This window comes from Myxocyprinus asiaticus, chromosome 23 (genome assembly GCF_019703515.2).
Source record: "Myxocyprinus asiaticus isolate MX2 ecotype Aquarium Trade chromosome 23, UBuf_Myxa_2, whole genome shotgun sequence".
NCBI classification, from domain to species: Eukaryota; Metazoa; Chordata; class Actinopteri; order Cypriniformes; family Catostomidae; genus Myxocyprinus; species Myxocyprinus asiaticus.
The window spans coordinates 25,995,945-26,023,230 of record NC_059366.1 but is presented as its reverse complement, the minus strand read 5'-3'; the positions used below and the strand labels follow the sequence as shown (position 1 = coordinate 26,023,230).

Here is a 27,286-nt window from a genome sequence, read left to right as displayed (position 1 = left end):
CCCCTCCTCCACCTTGCTGGTGCCTGACTTGAAGTGGTGCCCTGTGTCCATTAGTGATCCAGCCACGGGCCCATCCATCTGGTCCATCAAGAGTCACTCATTTCATCGGTCCATAAAACCTTTGAAAAATCTATCTTCAGATATTTCTTTGCCCAAACTTGATGCTTCAACTTGTGAATCTTATTCAGTGGTGGTCATGTTTCAGCCTTCTTGACCATGGCCGTGTCCCGGAGCACTTGACACCTTGTAAATTTGGACACCCCAGGTAGGTTGCAGTTCTGGAATATGGTAGCACTCCTGGTAGCTTCACGTTTAATTCTCCTCAAGTCTTTTGCAGTTAATTTGCGCCTTTTCACCTCCATGCGTTCTTTGCGCACCAGTTGACTACTCGCAACAAAACGTTTTATTGTCCGGTGGTCACGCCTCAATAGTTTAGCTATTTCAAGAGTGTTGCCTCCGTCTGAGAGGCATTTTACAAATTTTACTTTTCAGTGTCAGTTAAATCTCTTTTTTGGCCTATTTTACCTGAGGTAATGAAACTGCATAATAATTATGCACACCTTGATATAAGGTGTTTGTCACTTTCGCCACACCCTCCCTCATTACACAAATACATATCACCTGAAAATGATTGAATCCAATAAGCATTCATGTTTATATGGTTTGAAGTTGGAAAATGTGCATGGAAATAATGATAAGATCAGAATACTCACTTGCCTAATAATTGTGCACGCACTGTGTATATATATATATATATATATATATATATATAGAAAGAGAGAGAGAGAGAGAGAGATAGTTTAGATTCTAAAATTATTTGTAGCAAAAATAAATAAATTACTATTATGTGACATTCATGTTGTTAATAGATTTGTTTGATTCAGTCACCTAATTTTATGTTTCGTTTTAACATTTAAAGTTCTGGTAAATAAAATGTGAAACTCTAGTTCGGGTGTACATATTTCTTCTGGTATTTCTCCAAGTAGGCATAGCTGCATGCCCGAGATCTCTAAAAATGGGGCGCAGTTTCTCCAGAAGTGGGCAGGGTTACTCCAAAAGGGGATTGCGCCAACTCCAAAAGGAGGGGACACCTCCACAGACGGTTAGGGGCTCCCTATATCTTTGCTGGCTATTTGGAGCTCACGCCCCTTTTTGGAGATCTGTCTGCAGCTATACACTTCACTATTTATTGCCACAGTCCAGTTCTAAGAATCAAGAGCAGCCATTGGATACATCTGTCAAGTTTCCCCATTACAGCATCTGGTTCTCTATAACACATTAAGTTGATGCAATGGTGATGAAATTAACATATATGTCTAACAATCAGAATGAGATCTTTTGTCATGGTATCATTCAAGTGATTTCTCAACACCCTACTAGGCTATATATAATGTATTGAAACATTGTTGGGCAGCTTAGTTATTAAATGTTGGAATTTCTTTGCTCCGTAGTCAAATTGGCATGATTTAGAAATATACTCTTCCTTTTAGTTTCTCTTTTGATGTAATTTCAGTACTGCAAGATCGCAGAGTTGTGACACTCATTACTAAATTTTTCTATATTTTGTGTATCTATTACTGTATAAACACTATTTAGAACAACTTTTTGCGAACATCCTTTTGACCAGTCCCGCAAACAGTATTAAATCTGATGTTAAATCTGCTCGAATCTCGGCCTGTTGGGCAGACATCTCGACCTGGATGAAGGAACACCACCTACAACTCAACCCAGCAAAGATGGAGCTTCTTGTCTTTCCAGCCAACCCTACTGTTGAACACACCATCACCATTCAGCTGGGTTCAACTACAGTAACACCCTCCAAAACGGTCAGAAATCTAGGAGTAACCATCGATAACTAACTCAGTTTCACAGACCACATCTCAAAGACAGCACGATCATGTAAATTTACACTCTACAATATCAGGAAAATAAGACCCTTCATATCTGATCATGCCACACAACTTCTCTTGTCACTTGTCATAACTAGATTGGACTACTGCAATGCTCTTATTGTAGGCCTCCCTGTATGCACAGTTAGACCAAATGATACAGAATGCAGCAGCACGTCTGGTATTTAATGACCCAAAGAGAGCGCATGTACACCACTCCTTGCCTCTCTTCACTGGCAGCCGGTTGATGCACATATCGAATTCAAGGCTCTGATGCTGGCATACAGAACAGTCACTGGGTCTGCTCCAGCATATCTAAAATAATTTCTGCAGAGCTACTTTCCTACCTGAAGCCTGTGGTCAGTTAATGAGTGACACCTTGTTGTACCAACATAAAGAGGCACCAAAACACTTTCCTGGACTTTCTGTTTCACTGTACCTCGTTGGTGGAATGACCTTCCCAACTCCATCCGTGAAGCATACTCACTCTCTGTCTTCAAAAAACGGCTAAAAACACATCTTTTCCATGAGCACTTAACCATGCATTCATAAAAAAATAAAAAAAATAAAAAATTATTATATATATATTCTTGTTGCACTCTAATTTGTATTGGATACTACTATTCTGATGCTAGTGAAACTTTGTAATGCAGCACTTTGTACCGCTGTCTCCTTAAGATGAATCACTTATGATGTATTATTCCTCTTTTGTAAGTTGCTTTGGATAAAAGCATCTGGCAAATGAATAAATGTAAATGTAAAATGTAAATGTTTTGCAGACATCCTTACAGGCTGTTGTCTATTTTATACAATCTACTCAAAATGCCATAAAATGGATTATGTAACATGCCTTCTCAAAGACGATGTACAGTTGTTGTCCTTTCATCAAATACACTATCATCAATTGCTGTCTATTCTCCTCACACAAATAGCCTCTACAAATACAGAGATAGGAATGGGGTGTTTAGTATAAAAGTTAACATTATTTGGCATGATCAACGATAATAATAGCTAAATAGTTTTGTTATGTGCCTTCATTATTGTGATTTATATGTAAAGTGAATTAAGGGGTATTTTTAAGCATTAAGTGTCACAGAAAATGGTATTGCTTTTGAATTTCTTTGAGCCAGTTGAGTTGCTTGACAGTTTAATCCTCAAGAGTTCAGTGTGTGAATCATTCATTTTTAATTTTTAAGCTAAAAAGAGTTAGGCTCAGTAAAACGGCATTTTAAGTTAGCATACACATCAGTACATGGAGTTTATAATAAATCGTCTTCAAGATTACGACAATGCTCACCACATTTCACAAAGTTGTGTGGTTTACTGCTAGAATGAACCAGAGGCAACAAGAGCTTTTTCCCATAGATACGTCAATACCTGTGAATACAGGACACATTTTAAGACTGACTCTTCTAATGATCTTGTCGGAAGATAAGCTGTTTTGTGGCTTCCTGTCTGTCGGTAGCAAACCACAATAGAGCTCCTAAACAGAAAAACAATTCTGTCATATGCAGGGACCAGTGAAGCAGGGCTAAGGGGCCATGAGTTCTTGGTCAGCTTGTGTCATTAAATGATTTTTCAGTTTTGCTTGTTTAGAATCTTGTGTTCAGTTTTGCTTGTTTGCATTAATAAGGGCAAAGGTAACAGGTTAATGAGTAAATGGAGTTTACTTTGATCATATCAAAGGCCTCTGGCTGATGCAGTCATAACTACCATAATGAGGTAATAATCGCACAGATCTAGGGGAAATACTTGAAGATATGTTAGTGAATAAAGCAGTGACGTTTGTTTGTTTTGCCTTCCTGGAACTAATGAAAAGGTATTATTTGAAAATCTTATTGCTGATAAAAAAAATAAAAAACATTTAATGACGCAGGTAAAATACAGTTTCCATTAAAATTTGGCCAATACCAGTGCAGACAAATCACAACCGTAATGCTTAAATGGCTACAGAATCCTTGTTATTTGAAAATAACAGTCATAACTATACTTACTTTCAAGCATATGCTGTCATATCTGTGAGTGGGTCCTTGTGTGTTTCTGTATTTGACATGAATTACACTGGCAGCCAAAAGTTTGGAATAATGTACAGATTTTGCGCTTGTGAAAAGAAATTGGTACTTTTATTCACCAAAGTGGCATTCAGCTGATCACAATGTATAGTCAGGACATTAATAATGTGAAAAATTATTACTATTACAATTTGAAAAAAACGTAAATTACTTCAAAGAGTTCTCATCAAAAAATCCTTCACGAGCAGCAATTACAGCTTTGCAAACCCTTTCTAGCATTCTAGCTGTCAATTTGTCCAGATACACAGATGACACGCTTCCTGTAGCACTTGCCATAGATGTGGCTGTCTTGTCGGGCACTTCTCACGCACCTTACATTCTAGCTGATCCCACAAAAGCTCAATGGGGTTAAGATCCATAACACACTTTTCCAGTTATCTGTTGTCCAATGCCTGTGTTCTTTGCCCACTCTAAACTTTTCTTTTTGTTTTTCAAAAGTGGCTTTTTCTTTGTAATACTTCCCATAAGGCCTGCACCCCTGAGTCTTCTCTTTACTGTTGTACATGAAACTGGTGTTGAGCGGGTAGAATTCAATGAAGCTGTCAGCTGAGGATATGTGAGGCGTCTATTTCACAAACTAGAGACTCTGGTGTACTTATCCTCTTGTTTAGTTGTACATCTGGGCCTTCCACATCTCTTTCTGTCCTTGTTAGAGCCAGTTGTCCTTTGTCTTTGAAGACTGTAGTGTACACCTTTGTATGAAATCTTCAGGTTTTTTTTTTTGTTTGTTTGTTTTTTTTTTTGGCAATTTCAAGCATTGTATAGCCTTAATTTCTCAAAACAATGACTGATTGACGAGTTTCTAGAGAAAGCTGTTTCTTTTTTTTCATTTTTGACCTAATATTGACCTTAAGTCATGCCAGTCTATTGCATACTGTGACAACTCAAAAACAAACACAAAGACAATGTTAAGCGTCATTTAACGAATCAAATAGCTTTCAACTGTGTTTGATGTAATGACAAGTAATTTTCTAGTACCAAATTAGCAATTTATCATGATTACTCAAGGAGAAGATGTTGGAGTGATGGTTGCTGCTGGCTGCTGGAAATGGGGCCTGTCTAGATTTTATCAAAAAATTTTAACAAAAAATTATTTTTTTTCAAATAGTTATGGTGCTGTTTTTTACATCAGTAATGTCCTGACTATGATCTGTATATGAGCAGTTGAATGCCACTTTGGTGAATTAATTCTGAACCAATTTCTTTCCGAAACAGCTAAATTTGTACATTATTGTAAACTTTTGGCCGCCAGTGTATACAAACTTATCATAACTTCATTATCTTGTTACCCACATTTAACAGTGAGCTGGAGTAAAAAGATATTCCAAAGTCGTTTGTCACGTTCTGTGTCTACATGAGTTAGACTGATACATGTTCAGTCAAAGCATTTCTGCCCTGGAACAAAGCCAGAGCAAAATACAAACAGCCAAAGTTCTCAGTTCCAGGCAAGCTCCTCCCCTGCCCTCCGTCACGAGCACACACACAATCGCACGAATCATTGCGTGATGGGAACTGAATGACACACCTCACAGAGCTGCCTTCTCTTACAAGGAGAATGAGGAAGTTCAGAAGGAAAGCTCAAAAAGTCTAATAATGTACTGGGTCTGCCAAAAAACATCTAGAGATTTCACAGTCTTTATTAAAGTGTGAATGGTGGTTCAATGATTGAAATGTTCAATGCCAAGGTTTGCTATATGGCTGCACGATGTATAAAGATACAATAGGGAAAAGATATCAATAGATTGAAAAGATCCCCCCCCCCCCCAGAAAAAAATAAATAAAATAAAATAAAATACTGTAGCTGATACACCTTGTTCTGGGTTCAATTCTAGTTAAGCTCAATCGACAGCATTTGTGGCATAATGTTGTCCCTCCTTTTCTTAAAAAAAATAAAAATAAAAATAAAAAAAAATAAAAAAGCAAAACTCTGGGTTAGATTGAGATAAAGTATAGACACAAGACATAAAGGATATGCTTGTAAACATGATTTTAGCGTGATACAATCGCTTACTAACCTTTTCTGTGTAACGTTATAGCCAATTTTACAACTTTGTTACCGTGACAATGTCATCAAACCCTAAAACAAATGTAAAAATGATGATTTAAACAACTTTACAGCTCAAATAATACACAGGGTTTAACAGAAGAATCGTCTAAAATTATAAGCTTCACATTTCTGTTTAAACCCTCCAAAATTGGCCACATTCACTTTCATTGTCCCCATTCACTTACAGTGTAAATGCCTCACTGTAACCTCGATTTGTGCTTTTTTTTTTTTTTTTTTTTTTTTATTATTATTATTTTTTTTTTTAAAGAAAAGGAGGGACGAGTCAAAATTATTTTTGTGGTAATCAACATTATGCCACAAATGTTGTTGATTGAACTTAACTTGTATTGTACCTGGAACATTACTTTAACAATTTCCATTGCTCAATATTGCAACATAGGTTTTGAATATTACAATTGTGCTCAGTTTGTTTTATGCATACCAAATGAAACAGGGTCATTTGAGTAGCAGACGAAATACGCCTCTTTCAAACTATACCGATCTTAAGGTCTTATAAAGGGCAAATAGAAGAAGCAAAGGTCATGACTTGCATTATTATATCTGAATTACCACAAAATTCACTTGCAACCAAGCAATATCTACATTTCAAAACTGCAAAGTCAAGGGTATTCATTAAACAATTTTGCTTGGAGACAGAGAGGCATGTGTAACTATCCTGAAGGTCTGTCTAATTATATATTGCCTCTGTGTTTGACTGAAATTCTTACCTCATGTGCAATGAATCTCAGATTTCAATAGAGAGGGAAAATCCCTATAATCTTACAGAGAGACCCATCTAAGAACATTGTGTGCATGCAATTTTTCCGCTCAAAGATGATCACCTTTTAGACCTGACCTAAATGGATTCTTGATGATTATGAATGAAACTGATATCTTTTTAGCCTATAGCTTTTTTTTTTTTTTTAAGAAAAAGGAGGGATGAGTCGAAATTAAATAACAGTATGCCCAATTGCGTCAGAATCCGTGGGTGAGGGAGTGGGATGGATGGAGGTGTTAACACGACTCAAAATGTCACTGTTAGCCCCGAACTCACAAACACGGCCACCCGATCTCACTCTCCCACTCATAGTAACGTCACTCAACATTATGTTCTAGTGCTTCATCTGTCATTACTGAACTGAGTCCACACAATGACATCACAAGACACCTTTCTAGCTGCACTCATGACACATTTTGGAGGGGTAACCAGTGGCAGTGGGGCTTAGTGGCTAACCAAACTTTTAACACAACACAAGGTACTACTTTTACAAGCTCGCACCGCTAATTTCAGATCACATGCTTTACTTCTGCTTTTTAGCAGAACGCACAGTAAAAGAGGAACTTTCATAAACTAGTAGACACTGAGACTCTTTAAAAAGAACAGCTAGGGGAACTTCTCAAACTATTTATTGTTATCTCAAGCAAACACCTTAAAATAGGCTTATTGGTTTTATAAGGCAAACTATACCTTGAGAATTACAGTTGTTTTGTGTATATGCCTTGTGGGTCTCTTGAATAACAACATACTTAATACTTTAATACTGCTATAAATATGTTGCACATAATTTGAGAACAACCAGTGTGTTTGCGGGTCTGTCGTTTACAGCGCTGTCATCACGGAAAAAATAAACCGAAACGAAAGCGCCAATAGACATTTCTAAACTGTCCTTATCTTTGACTGTCACGGATTGAGTATGACCTCTATTGGTTGTGAGTGTACATCACATCTGATTTCCAAAGCAGCTAAACTCAGTTCGCACATTTTGCACCGCTGTCGCCCCCTTCAGGCACCTTCAATGTATGACTTCAGACGGGGCTAAAAACTTTCTCCCAAAACATTTAAAAACTACCACAGCTCGGATCATTCCTAAACACCTGTTTGTTACTATGCACTGCAAAATTGTTCTAATGAGGCATTTACATGCAATAATTATTACATGCAATAATAATCCCTTGTGCTTTAATTATTTAATTATGTTTCCTCGGTCTAAGGGAATTTATAGGGGCATTTAAAGTTTTTATTAAAAAACTAATAGATGTTTTAGCTATTTTATATTATTAGTATTACATTTTATTATTATTATTATTATTGCAAATAGTTCGTGACTTCGTGTGATGTCACCATTAGGGTGATCTGTGTCCACTTTGGTCAAATTGGACCTGTTAATCCTATCTTTGTTCTCCTTGTGTATGTGCAACTGAAGTATAGCTATAAATGCATTTCAGTGGAGAATAAAAATTATTTAATGATCAACCTAGAATTGTTTATAATTTTCTTTAATTGAGCTGTGTTATTGTTATGATCTAAATTTGATTCAATTCAACTAAAATTATTAAGTTGAAAACACAATATTTAAATATAATACCAAGTTAAGTGAACTTAATTACATGAGTTTTGGAGACACCCTTACTTTGCAGTTGTATTGAGGGAACAAGTTTACTCAAACAACTGAGTAAATTCAACACATTAGGGTTTTCAGTGTAGTTTTTTTTTTTTTTTTACATTTTAATCAAAATATTCTGTTCTTATTTATTTTAACACAAAATATGTTTCTTCATCATTATTCAAAAAATATTATTATTTTTATTTTTTATTTTAATGCACTTAAAATGGAAAAAGTACAAATCATCACTCTACACACACAATATATTTATATCCTTTTATATCCAAACAAAAAGGCATACTACTATACACACTTACTATTTCTGCCGTATATTCTATATAGATATGTTTCTGTCAGAAGGAGATCACCAGGAAAAGGAACATACCCAGAGAGAATTGGTTAGGTACTGGTAAATCACTGAATCAGAGACCACTTTTCACAATTCCATCTGCCTTTATTAAGGGCCTATGAGTAAGAATGGGGAAATACAGTTGTTCTCAAAAGTTTGCATACCCTGGCAGAAATTGTGAAATTTTGTTACGCAGGTCTTTTGACAGTTCTTTCCTGCTCCCCATGGCTCAGTATCTAGCCTGCTCAGTGCATCCACGTGAGAGCTAACAAACTCACTGACTATTTATAAACAGACACTAGTTGCAATTTAAAAAGTCACAGGTGTTGGAAATTAAACTTTAATTGCCATTTAAACCTGTGTGTGTCACCTTGTGTGTCTGTAACAAGGCCAAACATTCAAGGGTATGTAAACTTTTGATCAGGACTATTTGAGTGATTTTCTGTTATCATTATGATTTAAAAAGGAGCCAAACAACTATGCGATAATAAATGGCTTCATATGATCACTATCCTTAAATAAAAGACAGTTTTGTTGCATGATCAGTCATATTTTCAAAATCAATGCCAAAATTTCACAATTTCTGCCAGGGTATGCAAACGTTTGAGCACAAATGTATGTGAAGAACTTGCAAATTCTTTAATGGTCAAGCAAGCAAGAAATAGTAAGCTTTAAAGTCCGCAATTAAGAGAAATAGTCCCACATTACAAGTGATGCATTGTATTAAAGGTGGAAGAGACTACATTTGTTTTGTGTGTGTGTGTATACTTGTGAGTGCCAAATTTTTTGAAAATGTCCTCACTAATATAGTGAAAACCCACTATTGAGGACATTTTAGGTGGTCCTCACTATTAAAAGAGGCTCATACATCAGACAAATCATGTTTAGTTTTAGATCTACTGATGTGCACAGGTTTCTGTGAGGGTTAGAAAATATATTTAGCCTGCTATGAAATCAATGGAAGTCTATGATGTCCTCACTAATATAGTGAAACAAACCTGTGTGTGTGTGTGTGTGTGTGTGTGTCACATAAAAAAAAATAAAAAAAAATTATTGTCACTCAACCATATACACAAGTGCAACAGTGGGTGAAAGTCTTGGGTGCAGTTCCGAGCAACATAGCAGTATGACAATTACAATAAACATCTGATTTACACATAACACAGTTTACACATCTTGTTACACAACACAATATACAATATACACCTAATAATATACACAAAATAAGAACACTGTATACAATAAAAATAATATACAATATACTCAAAATAAGAAGACTGTATACAATATAAATACACCCCCATGTAATCAGTGGAAATAAATGAAGTGTGTGTGTGTGTGTGTCTGTGTGTGTGTGTGTATGGGTGTGTGTGTGCAGGGTTGGGGGGGTTACTTTTGAAATGTATTCCACTACAGATTACAGAATACTTGCTGTAAAATGTAATTTCTAACGTATTCCGTTAGATTACTCGAGGTCAGTAACGTATTCTAAATACTTTGGGTTACTTCTTCAGCACTGGTAGATTTTTTCACTTGTTTTGACTATAAAAACTCTGCCAGTACAGTAAGACAAAATACACATGTTAAAAATACAGGTGCATCTCAATAAATTAGAATGTCGTGGAAAAGTTCATTTATTTCAGTAATTCAACTCAAATTGTGAAACTCGTGTATTAAATAAATTCAATGCACACAGACTGAAGTAGTTTAAGTCTTTGGTTCTTTTAATTGTGATGATTTTTGGCTCACATTTAACAAAAACCCACCAATTCACTATCTCAACAAATTAGAATATGGTGACATGCCAATCAGCTAATCAACTCAAAACACCTGCAAAGGTTTCCTGAGCCTTCAAAATGGTCTCTCAGTTTGGTTCACTAGGCTACACAATCATGGGGAAGACTGCTGATCTGACAGTTGTCCAGAAGACAATCATTGACACCCTTCACAAGAAGGGTAAGCCACAAACATTCATTGCCAAAGAAGCTGGCTGTTCATAGAGTGCTGTATCCAAGCATGTTAACAGAAAGTTGAGTGGAAGGAAAAAGTGTGGAAGAAAAAGATGCACAACCAACCGAGAGAACCGCAGCCTTATGAGGATTGTCAAGCAAAATTGATTCAAGAATTTGGGTGAACTTCACAAGGAATGGACTGAGGCTGGGGTCAAGGCATCAAGAGCCACCACGCACAGATGTGTCAAGGAATTTGGCTACAGCTGTCGTATTCCTCTTGTTAGGCTACTCCTGAACCACAGACAATGTCAGAGGCGTCTTACCTGGGCTAAGGAGAAGAAGAACTGGACTGTTGCCCAGTGGTCCAAAGTCCTCTTTTCAGATGAGAGCAAGTTTTGTATTTCATTTGGAAACCAAGGTCCTAGAGTCTGGAGGAAGGGTGGAGAAGCTCATAGCCCAAGTTGCTTGAAGTCCAGTGTTAAGTTTCCACAGTCTGTGATGATTTGGGGTGCAATGTCATCTGCTGGTGTTGGTCCATTGTGTTTTTTGAAAACCAAAGTCACTGCACCCGTTTACCAAGTAATTTTGGAGCACTTCATGCTTCCTTCTACTGACCAGCTTTTTAAAGATGCTGATTTCATTTTCCAGCAGGATTTGGCACCTGCCCACACTGCCAAAAGCACCAAAAGTTGGTTAAATGACCATGGTGTTGGTGTGCTTGACTGGCCAGCAAACTCACCAGACCTGAACCCCATAGAGAATCTATGGGGTATTGTCAAGAGGAAAATGAGAAACAAGAGACCAAAAAATGCAGATGAGCTGAAGGCCACTGTCAAAGAAACCTGGGCTTCCATACCACCTCAGCAGTGCCACAAACTGATCACCTCCATGCCACGCCGAATTGAGGCAGTAATTAAAGCAAAAGGAGCCCCTACCAAGTATTGAGTACATATACAGTAAATGAACATACTTTCCAGAAGGCCAACAATACACTAAAAATGTTTTTTTTTTATTGGTCTTATGATGTATTCTAATTTGTTGAGATAGTGAATTGGTGGGTTTTTGTTAAATGTGAGCCAAAATCATCACAATTAAAAGAACCAAAGACTTAAACTACTTCAGTCTGTGTGCATTGAATTTATTTAATACACGAGTTTCACAATTTGAGTTGAATTACTGAAATAAATGAACTTTTCCACGACATTCTAATTTGAGATGCACCTGTACATTCTCTGAAAAAACGAAAAATATCTTATGCAATGTTGTTTCTAAAACAAGATCAATCAAATTGATCTTGTTTTGAGGATTTTTAGATATTTTTACAGGAAAACAATACATAAATTATCAAGAATATGATTTTTTGCCCTAATATCAAAGAAATATCAATAGAAAAAAAAGAATTTATGATCCAACGTGAATTTTTTTGATAAATATGATTGTGCCTGGTAACCTGCATGTAAAATGGCTAGAAATAGCATTTTAGCTTAGCGTGAAGATTTTTCTTCTGCTCCAGACTTACTTCAAACGTACTTCTCTGTCTGCTCGTATGAATGTAACACATCATAAGAAAGTGTTTCACCGCTGTTCAAATACACTTTGGATCGCATCATTTATATGTGTACGTGTTTTCCATCTGAAAGGACTAAATATTAAATGAAACAAATGACAATAAAATGCAAAGTAATCTCTTCAGTAATCAAAATACTTTTTGAATGTAACTATTCTAATTATCAATTACTTAAATTGTAATTGTAGTGGAATACAGTTACTTATATTTTGTATTTTAAATGCGTAACCCCGTTACATGTATTCCGTTACTCCCCAACCCTGTGTGTGTGTGTGTGTGTTCTCTCATGATGGCAATTTTATTGACCTGTCCTGTATCCACAGGTCTTCAAAATGTTTATACAAAAGTACAGGCCTATAATTGCACTCACATTGTCCAACATCTCCTATTATGTAAAGCAAATAACTTCCATTGTGTTTTCAAGTTGCTCTTTTTGTCTAAACTAACTTACATTTTGAGAATGTGATCCATGATCCTGGAAAGCATGTTCTGCGCTGAGCGCATAGTCCTCTCCTGCCAGGAATTCGACTGGATTTTGGGAGTGGCACATTCCAAATCCTAGGATTTGGCTTTTCCATACATGGTAAACTTCAATATAGCATGACGTAACGATCCACCCCTAAACAAACAAAGGAAATAAACTCTTATCAGCACAGGGACCGGAGATTATTCGCCTACTTTTGAGGAAACTCCGCCCAAGTATCTTTTCTACAAAGTAAACGCCCTGTCCCACTACAGTTACAAGAAACTAAAGACTTTATACCACAGTTTATAGTGCACTGGTTCAGGATTCAGTACGCAAGCCGTTTAGGCTACGTGGTTGGAAATATAATGCCTTTACATGTTGTCTTACAAGGTCCCGGGCCGTGGGGATTTCGCCTGGTCGGGGGGAAAGATTTCGAACAGCCTCTGACTATCTCGAGGGTAAGACATTTTTCAGACTGCTCGGCTTTGGGAAGATTTTGAATTTTACACACAAAGGAGATCGTCGCTAGGCCAAGCAGTAGTATGCTGTATCATACTCACTAGACCCGGATAAAGTGTCATAAGTGCTCAAAGTGTCATGCTCGCAGCATCCAGTCGAAACGCACGTTTTCAAGAATGCTGCAACCAGCACCTGGATTAAAAGCGCTTCTGTTTTTAAATGCGCCAGATTCCTGAAACAAATGGAAATGGAAGCTAATGTTGATGATTATTAGGGGCCGTTCAGACCGAACGCGTTCCTGCGCTGAGAAAAAAAAAAAAAAAAAAAAACTAGACGCAGCGCAACGAATAGAACAGAACGCAGGTGTCTCCAGACGCGTTTTAACAATTGAAGCTCTTTTTAATCTGAGACGGCGTCAGATACGTCCGTCTACCTCATGTTTACATTGAAAAACAATTGCAATTCGTTTGTTTAGTGGACTACATGACACGAATGGAGTTATTGCATTACTGTGGATATCGTGTTCAAGCGCCGAAGCTGTTCATTCAATCAAAAGCATTACAGGTATTCATGGCATGTTTTGAGTGCCTGTTATAATAGTAATGTGACACCTAAGCGCGCGCTTCCAATTTACGGGTGACGTTACCATTGTACCTTCAACCGCGACAAGATGCCTAAAAAGTAACCCCGACACTTCAAAGAGGAAGTCATCGTGTCACAGGTGTAAGCTTACCCGAAAAAAACAGCATACTGACATATTTCCTTTATATCTGGGAATGGAAAAACTGCACAGCTTCATTCTAAAGCAAGGGGTTTTCTCAGATTTTGATCATTGAGACATTATGTAACAGTGTCTGCCAATCTGTGTTTTCTATTCCTGATTCCTGTTTTTGATGATGATTGATGAACTTTTTGGAAAAAAACTTTTTCAGGTTACTCCAGGAAGTAAAGCAGCCCAGGCTGACCTTTGCATTGGGGATATAATACTGGCAATAGATGGAGAGTCAACAGATGGCATGACTCACCTGGAAGCACAGAATAAAATCAAAGGCTGCATGGAGGAAATGGTGCTTTCAATTGACAGGTGGGGCATTACTCTGTAAAGGGGGGCATGCAGTGGTGTATCATCTCCTGAATTGTTAAAAATGCCTGGTTAGCTATGAGTATGCAGAAAGCACGAGGTGGTCTTCAAAAATGGAAAGCAAATTCCCATTCTAGGTTTAACATCCTTTACCATTAGATTTCCACTACTCCATCTAGAAGCGTCATGTATATTCAAACTGCACATGCCCCTTCAGATTTTTGAGCCAAGTGGATTTTGAGTGCAACCTAAAAAATATTTGTATCTTTGATTAAGTTGTATGATTATTGTAAGTTTGTGTTTGTCAAAAACATTGTGGCAGAAGTCACCCACTGACATGTCAAAATGTAGTCAGTCCACTAGAGTCACACCTTCTGCCGATAATTCACTTTAAACTGAAATTTCTGTCATCTAATCATCTTCATGTGACGTATGTTAGCACTTTTGCCCTGAAGAACACAAAATGCATGGTTATGCATTTGACTGCATTTGACTGGCTGTCAAATTCAGTTACAATTTTACTTGTTTTATTAAAAAAATTATTAGGTTGGGTTTCTTACCTGGGTCCCATGTGCACGTAAAATAAAATCTATAAATCTAGACCAGAGGTGCCCTAACATTTTCCTATGAATGGCCAAAAATCAAACTTGATTGAGGGCCGTGGGCTGAAAGTAAACATTACATTATATCAAACTGTATTATATTAAAATATAAAATTTGCCCTGATTCCCCTCCTTATGATTTCATAATATAAAAAACATTACTCTGCAATCTGCAGTTAAGAGCTGCATCAGTGGCGTATATATGTGTATATATATATATATATATATATATATATATATATATATATATATACACACACACGTGTATATATAAAAATTCTATATATATATATATATATATATATATATAAATATTTTTTTTTTCTCTCTTCTTGAACGGCAAGGCGGGCCAAATCAAAGGTCATCACGGGCCAACTTTGGCCCACGGGCCCTGGTCTGGGCATCTCTTCTCTAGACTAACACAATTATAAAAAGCCACCAAGTGTGCCGGGACTTCCACTTGTGCCCCCTCAAAAAAATATGTGACTCCATTGGCCCCTGTATCGAAGGCCATCTTAAAGACTGTATTATTTTTTTTTTTTTGTAGAATCCCATTTAAAAAAAAAAAGCTATGCAGCAAATCCTAACTATTTGGGAAAAGAGTTAGACATTGGCCATGCTGTTTCAGTAGTATGTTGAAAGCATTTTATATTTCCACTGCAACAGTTTAGTGATTCACTGTCTGGTAGCTTTTAATTTTTTCTCTTTGTAGATCAGAGTCAAAAATGTGGTCCCCACTGGTCACTGAGGAAGGAAAGACCAATCCATACAAGATGAATCTGGCAAATACAGACTCACAGGTAGGTTTCAGCTCTACTAAACAGAGAGCTAAGGGATTTTTAAATGAACCCTAGTCCAGGTTCTGTCATTTTAAATGAGCTTTAAAGCTCTGCATAGCACGAGACTATCATACATAGCAGGACCTTTACATAGACGCTAAACAAATAAAGGCTCGGCGTTATAGGCTGCCAAAATGAAGTCATTGTTTATGCCCTAACAAGCTTTGTCCATGGAGACCAGGGTTTATCAGCCAAAACCGTGACGCAAGACCCACATCCTGCAGGCTAAGTTGGAAATTTAAAGACAAAATGTGGATGATCATAGGAAGTGTGTTGAGTTTGGACACATAGCTGTGGTGTTAAAAATGTTTCCTGACTCATGCAGAGGAGTAGACATAGTGTACAATTGGTAAATGCCTTGTTACCAGAGAAAAGATTCACAATGTTTTTAGTGTGGCAACACTTTTTTTGTGTCTGTTTTGCTGTTGTTTTATGGTCTTTGTTCACATTAGCCTGGTTAAAAGATCCACAGTTATGAACAAAGTAATGGTTGATTCTCATATATTTTCTTGTCTGAATAGATATGTTATATAGTCTATACTGCTCATGTCCTATACAATGATGCAATGTCTTTGGCTTAGTTTCTATTTTGTGTTTTAAAGGGATAGTTCACTCAAAAAAGAAAATTCTCTCATGATTTACTCTGGCATCCCAGATATATGTTTGACTTTCTTTCTTCTGCAGAACACAAATGAAGATTTTTCAGCTCTGTAGGTTCATGCAATGCAAGTGAATGGGTGCCAAAATTTTGAAGCTCCAAAATCCACATAAAAGGAGCATTAAAAGTAATCCATAAGACTCCAGTGGTTAAATCCATAACTTCTAAAGCAATATGATAGGTGTGGTTGAGAAACAGATCAACATTTAAAATCATTTTTATTTTATTTTTTTTATCATAAATTCTCCTCCCTGCCCAGTAAGGGGTGATATGCATGAAGAATGTGAATCACCAAAAACAGAAGAAGCAGAAATTGAAAGTGAAGGAAAGTCAACTTAAATATTGAATTTTCTTTTTAGGTGAACTATTTCTTTAAAGCTGTGATTGTGATCTGTTCTCCATGCCTCTGTTTGACATGTGTTTCATGTAGATGCCTGCAACACCTGCTTTACTTGCTCCTTTAGATACCGAATCTCAGAGTACTTGGCCTTTTTTCTGTAGGAGATGAAACATATTGGCTCTGCTCATAACAGGAGCGCTATGCCATTCAGTTCTGGCAGTCCAAGGGTGGTCACCAACCAGTACAATAATCCTGCTGGCCTGTACTCTTCCGAAAACATTAAGAGTTTCAACAGTGCAGTGGATGATGTCAAGACCTGTGCTGCTTCAAATGAATCCAGTAGGAAGTAAGCTTGCTATACACATCACTGATGTTCTTGTGGAATATGAGATTAGTTGCCTGTATAATGCATCATTTGTATTCTTTTTCACTGCTTTGAAAACTCTTGATATTTATGTGCTGCAGTGCACTCATTCCAGAATTCCAGTTCTGTGTTGTTTTAGTGTTGTTATTTGAATTTATGGTTGTCTGAACATGCTGACTGAAACTAGCCATTTGGGACTGGTTTGAATAATTTAACACCTCTAAGATAACGTTGTTTGTGTTTTGGCTGTCATCAGTCTAACATTTTGCCTATTTTATAGTTCGGATGCCTCGAGACCTGGCCAGCCAAAGCCTGCCTTAGCGGTAGACTCTGAGGTGTACAAAATGCTGCAGGAAAATCAAGAAACCAATGAGCCTCCTCGCCAGTCTGCTTCTTTCAAAGTTTTGCAAGAGATCTTAGAAACTGGTATATTATCATATACAACCTGCACACATTGCTACATTTTGTGTGAATTATATGAAGATCATAAGGCCTTTGCTTCTCTTCACAGAATGGGTGTCTGGGGGGTTGGTTATTCATAATTATCAGTTTCGAACTCCACACCTGTGAAACCTATTTTTTTAAATGACATCAGATGGTTGGGCCTGTAAAAAAGTATTGTAAAAGAGAATCTCTGTTTCTATGTGTCAGGTGACTCGGATAAACCCTCTGGCTTCAGGAGTGTAAAGGCCCCTTCCACGAAAGTTGGAGCATCTGTAGGCAATGCCGAAAAGCTCTCTGTTTGTGACAAATGTGGTTCAGGGATTGTGTAAGTTTCACATCTTTTGTAAATCTTTGTAGAAAGCATTTTAGAGAAAGAATATTTGCACATATTCCATCATTTTATGTGCAATTGTGGTATTCTACAGAAGTTGCAATGTAGTGGATCATTTTGGAACTCTTCACAGCTTTCTCATCTCGCTTATAAACATTGTCCAAAATCCAATTATATGATGTTTTGCTCTGTTTTAAATATTCATCATGATGGTAGGAATTTTTCCAAACATGCTTTGCTATATTGTGACTAACTCTTAATTGTATTCTTTATTTGGCTGTAAAGAGGAATGATGGTCAAAGTTCGAGATAAGTTTCGCCACCCAGAGTGCTACATCTGCACGGACTGCGGGGTTAACCTTAAGCAGAAAGGACACTTTTTTGTTGAGGACAAGATTTACTGCGAGAAGCATGCACGCGAACGCGTCACTCCTCCAGAGGGTTACGATGTCGTCACTGTCTTTCCAAAGTAGAATGTTCCTTCAGTGCTGCTTTAAAACGGCACATTCCCTCATGTAGGGAATTCCATAGGAAATGTGTAACTCTTTCTGTGGATGGGCTTCCACTGATGCTGCTTTGTTGCCAAATTCGTGTGTATACCAACTCTTACATGCATAGTCATTAGTGCATGGATTTCAAAGGACATGTGTAATGGTAATCAGCAAATGTTTTTACACACCTCCTGAATATGTGAGTATGGAGTCTTTACAGGTGTAGTGCTATTGTTATCATACATTACATTTTCTTAGTCATTCCATACATACAGTAAATCATAGTATATAGGGCTTATGTTATTGGTGCTAGAGTATCTTAGGACCACATTATAAGTTTTCATAAATTGATCATTGAATGTATGTATACGTAATTATGGCCATATTCCTCATGCACATCTATGTAAATCTATTCTATGTATGTTTTTTGTTTGTTTTTTCTTTTGATTCCCCATATTTCTTTATGAAAATAACTCCTTCCTGGTTAGAGAAATAAAATGTTGCATATCCGTTGTAAAATTTCTTTATGGTCCATTTCCCCGAAGATTAACTTTCAATAGGCTTTCATTTTATTGTTCAGACCTATTTATTTTGTGAAATCACAGTTCAATTCCACTAAAAGCCTTACTTTAAAATATTATAAATATAGCTAAATAAATGTGTTTTTATATACCAAGTGCATTTACTAATATCAATATAAATTGCTAAGAATAGGCTACAATGAGGCTAAAGGCACAGATTAAGAAAAATTGTCTTTTTCCTGGTCAATGTGAATCAAGTTTGAAAAAATGCATTAATTTTCAGTGAATATTGATGGAGCAACATAATTTGTGTGAAAAGAAATAATAACAGAAGATTGTTTTGATTATTTATTTTAAAGGTGCAAGAACATACATTGTCAAGTTTTGTCTTGGAAGGTAGAACTTGCAGGCTTTTGAGCATGCCCAGTCTGATCACTGAGGAAGCCAGTTGTGGCATTGCTACTAGTGTGCAATCACTGCTAGTTTGGCTTGATACTTTGACAAGGAATATTTTCTTATTTAATGTAATCTATTAATGTTATGTAAATATTGATTAGTGACATTTTGGTCAGGATGTTGGATTTCTGTATTGACCTTAATAGCTGACAACAATGCACTATTGTGCACTAAATATACTGCATATGATTGTCTATTTTGTGGAATTATGTAAAAACTTTGTGAATTTTTGGAATTTCCATCTACCGCTGGGAAATCAGGAATTATTAGGCTATTTAAAATGTGTGATTTTGATTCTTAAGAATATTCTCCTGTAGTCATAGTAAGATCCTGAAAATTTGTAAACATTATATTGTTTCATCTGCCACTGAGCATGCCAATTGGAGAAGCAATTTGTGTGGAGGCAATACCCATAATCCCTTGCACTTCAATTTATTTATGTGTCTTTGGTCAAAGCATGGGGACATGTGAGTACATGTAGCTTATTATTGTTTAGAATTAATACAGTAGATGCTTCTTGTTTTTGGGTTTTAATGTTTTAATAATCTCTTGCTGCAAAAAGTTGTTTTATTTGAAGTCACCATCAGGGTGATAAGCACTCGCTTAGTGAAGTTTCTTCAGTTTTTAAGTTGACTTAACTGTACAAAAGATTTAGTGGTGACCGACACTGCAATTTAAGTCAGCCTAACTAAACAGTATTTTGGTGGGGCTGACACTTGAGCTTTAGTGGAAATGAAAAGCTGCTTAAAGAATTTCTTGCTCCAAACATAAAAAATGTAAGCAAGTAGAAATCACTATTAATTTTGAGTGTGTTGGACTTTATTTAGTTAACTGAAAGCACAGACAAGCTTAAATTAAGTTGATACAACTTGTTTGCCCTTGAGTTGAGAAAACTTAAGTCCTGAAGCTGGTTGCCTTCATTTAAGTTTTCTCAACTTTTTATTTTTATTTTTATTTTTATTACAAATAAAATAATGCTTATGTAAAATAACCACTTCAGAAAAGGTTTAACCATGTTCTGTTGATTTCAATCACATTTGCCACATCTGTAATCAAATGAATCTCCATTGTGATTGGATCAGTCAATATGAGCCCACTCTGAACATACTTCATATCAAATCTATTTGTCCCTCTGAAGAAAAACAATGATTTATGGGGGCCTTTAGCAGTTACTGAAAAAAACTTCTTCAAAAACGTATGTTTTAATCACCTTGAACAAAACTGAAAATGACAATTAAGTAAAAAAATAAATGTGATAGTTTCAGGATTCTCATATAGCTACATAAATTTGTAACATTTGAAAAATTATTAAATATTATATCAAATTACCTCAAAATCACGGGATGATCTCATGGATCAGGAATATTCTGCAGTGTATAGTGACAAACAGGTGTTTAGGAAAATGCTGTGGTGGTTTTTTGCCGTTTAGTGTCTTGGGAGAAAATAAAATCAAAAGTGCCTTTTACCCTGGGATGGCGGGTCTGTAGCCCCGTTGTGCCCTTTATCTGTTTTGATGGAAAGAAATCTGAAGAAAAAAATAAAATATTTAAAAACGTTAACATAGCCCTAACAGCTTAATTATTGAAATTATATATTATTTGAATAATGTAGATAAGTAATGCTGCAATATACTCACAATATATGGAATGGTTATGCACTAACCTTAATAAGTATAATTATCTACTTGTGATGAATTATGAAAAGTTGATGAATCAAATGGAAAAACGGCTACTATTTTTTTCAAACCCTTAAAAAGCCTCATGTTCTTTAAAAGCATTTGGTTCTATAAAACTGGACGTATTTTGAGCAGTTTTTTTTTCTGCCTGTTTGCAATGGAAAGTGCGTCCAGTTGAAAAAGCTGCAACAGCGCATGTTTTTTTCACTCTTACAAGTGAAAATTGCTGAATAGGCAAATAAATTGCTTGTGCAGAATGCCTGACTTGACCCAAAAAGCCAGTGTCAGACTGCTAAAGTGTTTCGAGCATAAAGATTTCCTTTAGATGTAATTTTGCAACAGAAATCTAGAATATGCGTGCAATTACAGCACGATTGCTCAAGTGTCTCGAATTGGATGCGAACATGAGAAGCATGCCTCAAAAACGTACATCTCTATGCAAAAAGAAACATAAGCGGTTTCTTGTCAATTATTGTCAACACAGATATATATATATATATATGTATATCATTAATAGAAAAAAATGAGAAAACAATATTTCCCACTATTTACATTATCTTACATATAGGCTAACTATTGTTCATTTTCGGCGCTAAGATTTAAAGGCTTTTAAAATTCAATTATAAAAATGACCGGAAGCATAATAATATATAGATTTGAATAATTAAAATGATTCAAAATGCTTATCGGCATAGACAATAAAGTAAAAGTTCTTAAGGCCTCTGTCTCATGAAACAACGTCGAAGTTCGCCAAATCAGTTTGTTAATCGCAGATAGGGATTTCCCCAGCCAGGCAAAATGTCAGATTCTCCTGAAAATTGCAGTTAAATCCTTCCAGTAACAAATCTTGTTCTTTGATAAGTCTGTCGAGGAGCACTTGCACATGCAAGCACCTGATGGCGCTGTAACGCATATCCAAGCACACACTTCACACCGTGAGGTTCTCCTGATCTCTAACGTGATTTGAAATGTCGAACGTCTGCAGTTCTCAGTGTTTGTGAAAATGCCCAAATGTAGTTGTGAGCGAATCTCAAAGTCTCGATTTTGGTCAGTTTAGCGTCATCGGGAAAAGTTGGAAGCACGCTTCTCAGGGTATCCAGGGCGGAATTCAGCTTGTGCACGCGATGCCGTTCTCTGTCGTTTGCCTTCACGTTGGTGATTTACCTGGTATCTTTTTCATCTGTCTTTTCTTTCTTGTGTTGTCATCACTGAACGTAGATGAGCATTCTTCAGTCGATGAGTCTACCTTACAAGGCTCAAAATCTCTGTGGTAGATTTGTTGGTCTTTGGTGATGTTTAGGGATCCTGGCTGGAGATCTACTGTTGAACTCCAGTTAGATTCATAGGTCCCATTTCTTCCTGAAGCGCACTTGGATTTGGAGGTCATTCTGTAGGCCTTTTTGTTTTGTTTTTTAATACAAGAGGATGAGTCCAATGTCTTGAACAACACGCGTAACGCAGTATAAAATCGAGACTATGAGAAACTGTTTACCTTCGAAGCCTTACTCAGTGAAACCGAGGTTCCGTGCGTGTTGGTCCACACCACTGTGTGCCCTATCCACCAGTGAGCAACATGCAATCCCTTTTTCATTCCCTAAATACAGTATATAAATCAAAGGGACAATAGAGAGTGATGCGTCCCTTCATCCTATCTGTGCTCTAGGACAAACAAATTGAGTCAAGTGTCCAATCAGAACTCTGAGAACACTTTCCAAAAATTAACCTTCAGGTTTCAGCAGTTAAATTAACAGCCAAGAGAAAACAATGGCAGCTCATGTTTTTTATATAGTTGCCTGTCGTTTTCAATGCCAGTAAAGTATAATTAACATATAACAATTAAAAATAGGCTCATTTCAGCACTAGAAACAGCTTATTGCGAGGATACAGTGGCATCTAAGCTTAATTTTGCGCACTGAAATTCTAATATTTATCATGATGGAATTGTTAATGGTAAATGCATTTTTTTCCCTCAAACTACGGATAGTAAAAAGTAATCGATCTGGATCAGGTATAGTCTCGATAAGTAACGGAGAACTCATGTTCCATTTCACTGCGTTAACATACTATCCGTGTAGGTATTATTCACATTAATTGTTTACAAAGGATTGCAGGCATTTTAGCAACATCTGTAAGTTTCTTTTAACAAGGAATTATCATTACCCAAAGCTGAAAAATAGACTATATTCATTTTAGTGTCATTGCCAGTGTATGCCTTTAGAATATTTCTGTGCGTAAATTGTGCCTTACTGCACATAGGCTAAGAAATTAATGATTAATAAATAAAAATGGTTGAAGAACTGGTGTCTATGGGCAGTGCCAGTTCCTGTCCCTGTCTCTAGCATAATGAAAACACAGAATATTGTGCAAAGACAAGTATGCATAGAAAATAAAATGCGTGCGCAATAATGTCTCCAAATGGACTCAGTTATTAAGAAGATAAAGCGCGCATCGTGAATATGATAGCAGATTCGAACCAAAGACCTTTCGAAATTCATCATGGTCCAAAAGCTTGGGTTTACACTTGGCCCCAAGTCTTAATAAACCTTCATTTATTGGAGGGACTTAGAGCACTGCAATGGGCGAAATAAATATTTACCATGATCCCCAAGTGTCCACAAAGGCGCTCGTCGCCAGTCTAACTAAATATGCAATTTGTAGGTCATCTGATAACCATATGCTTTCAATAAAGTGGACAAATAAGCCAAGGAGATAGGGAATGTTGTCGTGCTGTTGTAAAAGCCATGAAATTATCCAAAGTGAACCAGCTATTACCGCTTTACAAATAAATTTTGATGCCAGATCCATATTCGGAAATTGCGGGGCAGGTGTGGGTTTGGGACTGTCAGATTTATCCCCCGATTTTTATCAGTGTCTAGTGATATCTTGCTTGTTATGCAAAGTATGGGCAAACACAGGCGACCTGCTGCTGTGGAAATCCTAGATATCGCTATACATGACATTTAACAAATAAATGCGAGACACTGAAGAGCAGGTGATACCTGCCCTTGATAGATACTTCTTCAACTGCTGCACTTTACAATCTGTTGTAATTATTTATTAAATGAAATCCATTTCTTATTATTTTACCAAACAGAAGTACCAGGTGGGGCTTTATTTTCATACCCAGGCCTTTGTTTGAAGGGCATCTGAAAAAGGCAGCCAAGGACTAAAACTCGCTGACCAGCTTTTTGCCATCCATTTGTCCCAAACTGGCAGAACAGCTATTTAGTTATCCTCTCTCGTTCAGACATGGAAAAAAGGCTGCACATAAAGGAGAAAAGGAAACTTCACTGTGAAGAATAAAAACAACAACTTAAAAACATTTCATTACAATCCGGATGCCATATGTACACCTCCTCTTAAAACTCAAACAAAGTAAATTATTTTGTGTGGTAAAACGTGCACCTTTGGAGACGTGTGCGCTTTTGGAACGGTGTGCGCATCAAGTCCAGAAAGATCTTGAGTACACTTCTTGGGAAAAGTAATGGAGATTCAATGTGCCATTGAGGTTCCTTTTAGATTCCATCCATTGTGCTAATACACCAAATATAACCGAATAGCCAAGAGCTTCTTGCTAAAACTCTATTTGGTTTGAGCAATCGGGGGTCACTCTCAATAATTAAGCTTTGGTGCAGTGAAAGAGTCGGTTCACGTCAGCTTTTCTCCACATAGTGCCTAAATCTAGTGGCTTGTATCAAATTTATCTTTATCTTTTATTAGTTTAATTTGCAATTATTAAATAAAAATGTTCATTTATTTTAATTATTCAATGGGAATGAGATGAAATGACGTAAAGTTATTTTGCTAGACTATAAATTTGTTATAAACTTTAGGTAGTTTCAACTGTTTCCAAGAAATATCGTGTTACAGTTTAGATTATTTTTTTATTGTTGGGAATGGACTAGCCCCATTTCAAGCCTTTATTCCGAAAATTATTGCATTCAGCACCTTTACTATATTAAAGGACCAAATAGGACCATTATATTTGTGACCTCAACTCCCGTGACCCCCCTCCACCCCCAAAATGGTTTGGTACCCCCCGATGTTCAAGACATGGTTACGGCCTTGCTTTAAAGTAAATTTCGAAGGGTTATCCTTTTCTTTTCACATATCAGAAAAACAATATTTCAAATAACCCTGTATGGTAATGACATTGACTATTAGCCAAGTTATTTGAAATCAAAGCTCTATTCTTTGAATTTAAAAAGAAAAGAATACTTTGCGCATTGGTCAGACTTAACCAAGATTATAAAAGTAGCCTAATTCTAATATTATATTACTTACAAATTATGATTAGTTTCACAACGCTTAATTATGTGGATTAAACATAATTGCCTTAAAATAGGTAAACAAATAATCAATCAAGCAAACAAACATTTAATTTAATACCAACAAAACGATGCATGGTAAGCTACAAGTGCATTTGTCTGTGTTTTTGACAAAGAGGCTCAATTAAGCTCTTTCCCACAAGAACCCCTTAACATAAATGTACATTTCTCGCCTTTTAAGAGAAGATAGTCATTTGACTGAAAAGCTCTTCTTTATGGTCCATTTCCCCGAAGATTAACTTTCAATAGGCTTTCATTTTATTGTTCAGACCTATTTATTTTGTGAAATCACAGTTCAATTCCACTAAAAGCCTTACTTTAAAATATTATAAATATAGCTAAATAAATGTGTTTTTATATACCAAGTGCATTTACTAATATCAATATAAATTGCTAAGAATAGGCTACAATGAGGCTAAAGGCACAGATTAAGAAAAATTGTCTTTTTCCTGGTCAATGTGAATCAAGTTTGAAAAAATGCATTAATTTTCAGTGAATATTGATGGAGCAACATAATTTGTGTGAAAAGAAATAATAACAGAAGATTGTTTTGATTATTTATTTTAAAGGTGCAAGAACATACATTGTCAAGTTTTGTCTTGGAAGGTAGAACTTGCAGGCTTTTGAGCATGCCCAGTCTGATCACTGAGGAAGCCAGTTGTGGCATTGCTACTAGTGTGCAATCACTGCTAGTTTGGCTTGATACTTTGACAAGGAATATTTTCTTATTTAATGTAATCTATTAATGTTATGTAAATATTGATTAGTGACATTTTGGTCAGGATGTTGGATTTCTGTATTGACCTTAATAGCTGACAACAATGCACTATTGTGCACTAAATATACTGCATATGATTGTCTATTTTGTGGAATTATGTAAAAACTTTGTGAATTTTTGGAATTTCCATCTACCGCTGGGAAATCAGGAATTATTAGGCTATTTAAAATGTGTGATTTTGATTCTTAAGAATATTCTCCTGTAGTCATAGTAAGATCCTGAAAATTTGTAAACATTATATTGTTTCATCTGCCACTGAGCATGCCAATTGGAGAAGCAATTTGTGTGGAGGCAATACCCATAATCCCTTGCACTTCAATTTATTTATGTGTCTTTGGTCAAAGCATGGGGACATGTGAGTACATGTAGCTTATTATTGTTTAGAATTAATACAGTAGATGCTTCTTGTTTTTGGGTTTTAATGTTTTAATAATCTCTTGCTGCAAAAAGTTGTTTTATTTGAAGTCACCATCAGGGTGATAAGCACTCGCTTAGTGAAGTTTCTTCAGTTTTTAAGTTGACTTAACTGTACAAAAGATTTAGTGGTGACCGACACTGCAATTTAAGTCAGCCTAACTAAACAGTATTTTGGTGGGGCTGACACTTGAGCTTTAGTGGAAATGAAAAGCTGCTTAAAGAATTTCTTGCTCCAAACATAAAAAATGTAAGCAAGTAGAAATCACTATTAATTTTGAGTGTGTTGGACTTTATTTAGTTAACTGAAAGCACAGACAAGCTTAAATTAAGTTGATACAACTTGTTTGCCCTTGAGTTGAGAAAACTTAAGTCCTGAAGCTGGTTGCCTTCATTTAAGTTTTCTCAACTTTTTATTTTTATTTTTATTTTTATTACAAATAAAATAATGCTTATGTAAAATAACCACTTCAGAAAAGGTTTAACCATGTTCTGTTGATTTCAATCACATTTGCCACATCTGTAATCAAATGAATCTCCATTGTGATTGGATCAGTCAATATGAGCCCACTCTGAACATACTTCATATCAAATCTATTTGTCCCTCTGAAGAAAAACAATGATTTATGGGGGCCTTTAGCAGTTACTGAAAAAAACTTCTTCAAAAACGTATGTTTTAATCACCTTGAACAAAACTGAAAATGACAATTAAGTAAAAAAATAAATGTGATAGTTTCAGGATTCTCATATAGCTACATAAATTTGTAACATTTGAAAAAT

At 36.2% G+C, this 27,286-nt stretch overlaps 1 protein-coding gene and 1 pseudogene across 1 annotated transcript; one reads left to right on the top strand and one right to left on the bottom strand.

The window, feature by feature from the left end:
• Positions 1–12,944: 12,944 nt before the first annotated feature.
• Positions 12,945–18,843, top strand: LOC127414241 (PDZ and LIM domain protein 1-like). The gene is made up of 7 exons (XM_051652123.1): positions 12,945–13,184; positions 14,118–14,269; positions 15,581–15,668; positions 16,867–17,051; positions 17,350–17,495; positions 17,721–17,838; positions 18,130–18,843. The coding sequence occupies exons 1-7, from the start codon at positions 13,092–13,094 to the stop codon at positions 18,314–18,316; spliced, it is 969 nt and encodes a 322-aa protein (XP_051508083.1). The 5' UTR covers positions 12,945–13,091; the 3' UTR covers positions 18,317–18,843.
• A 2,944-nt stretch (positions 18,844–21,787) lies between these two features.
• Positions 21,788–22,373, bottom strand: LOC127413781 (neurogenic differentiation factor 1-like; annotated as a pseudogene).
• Between the last annotated feature and the right edge of the window lie 4,913 nt (positions 22,374–27,286).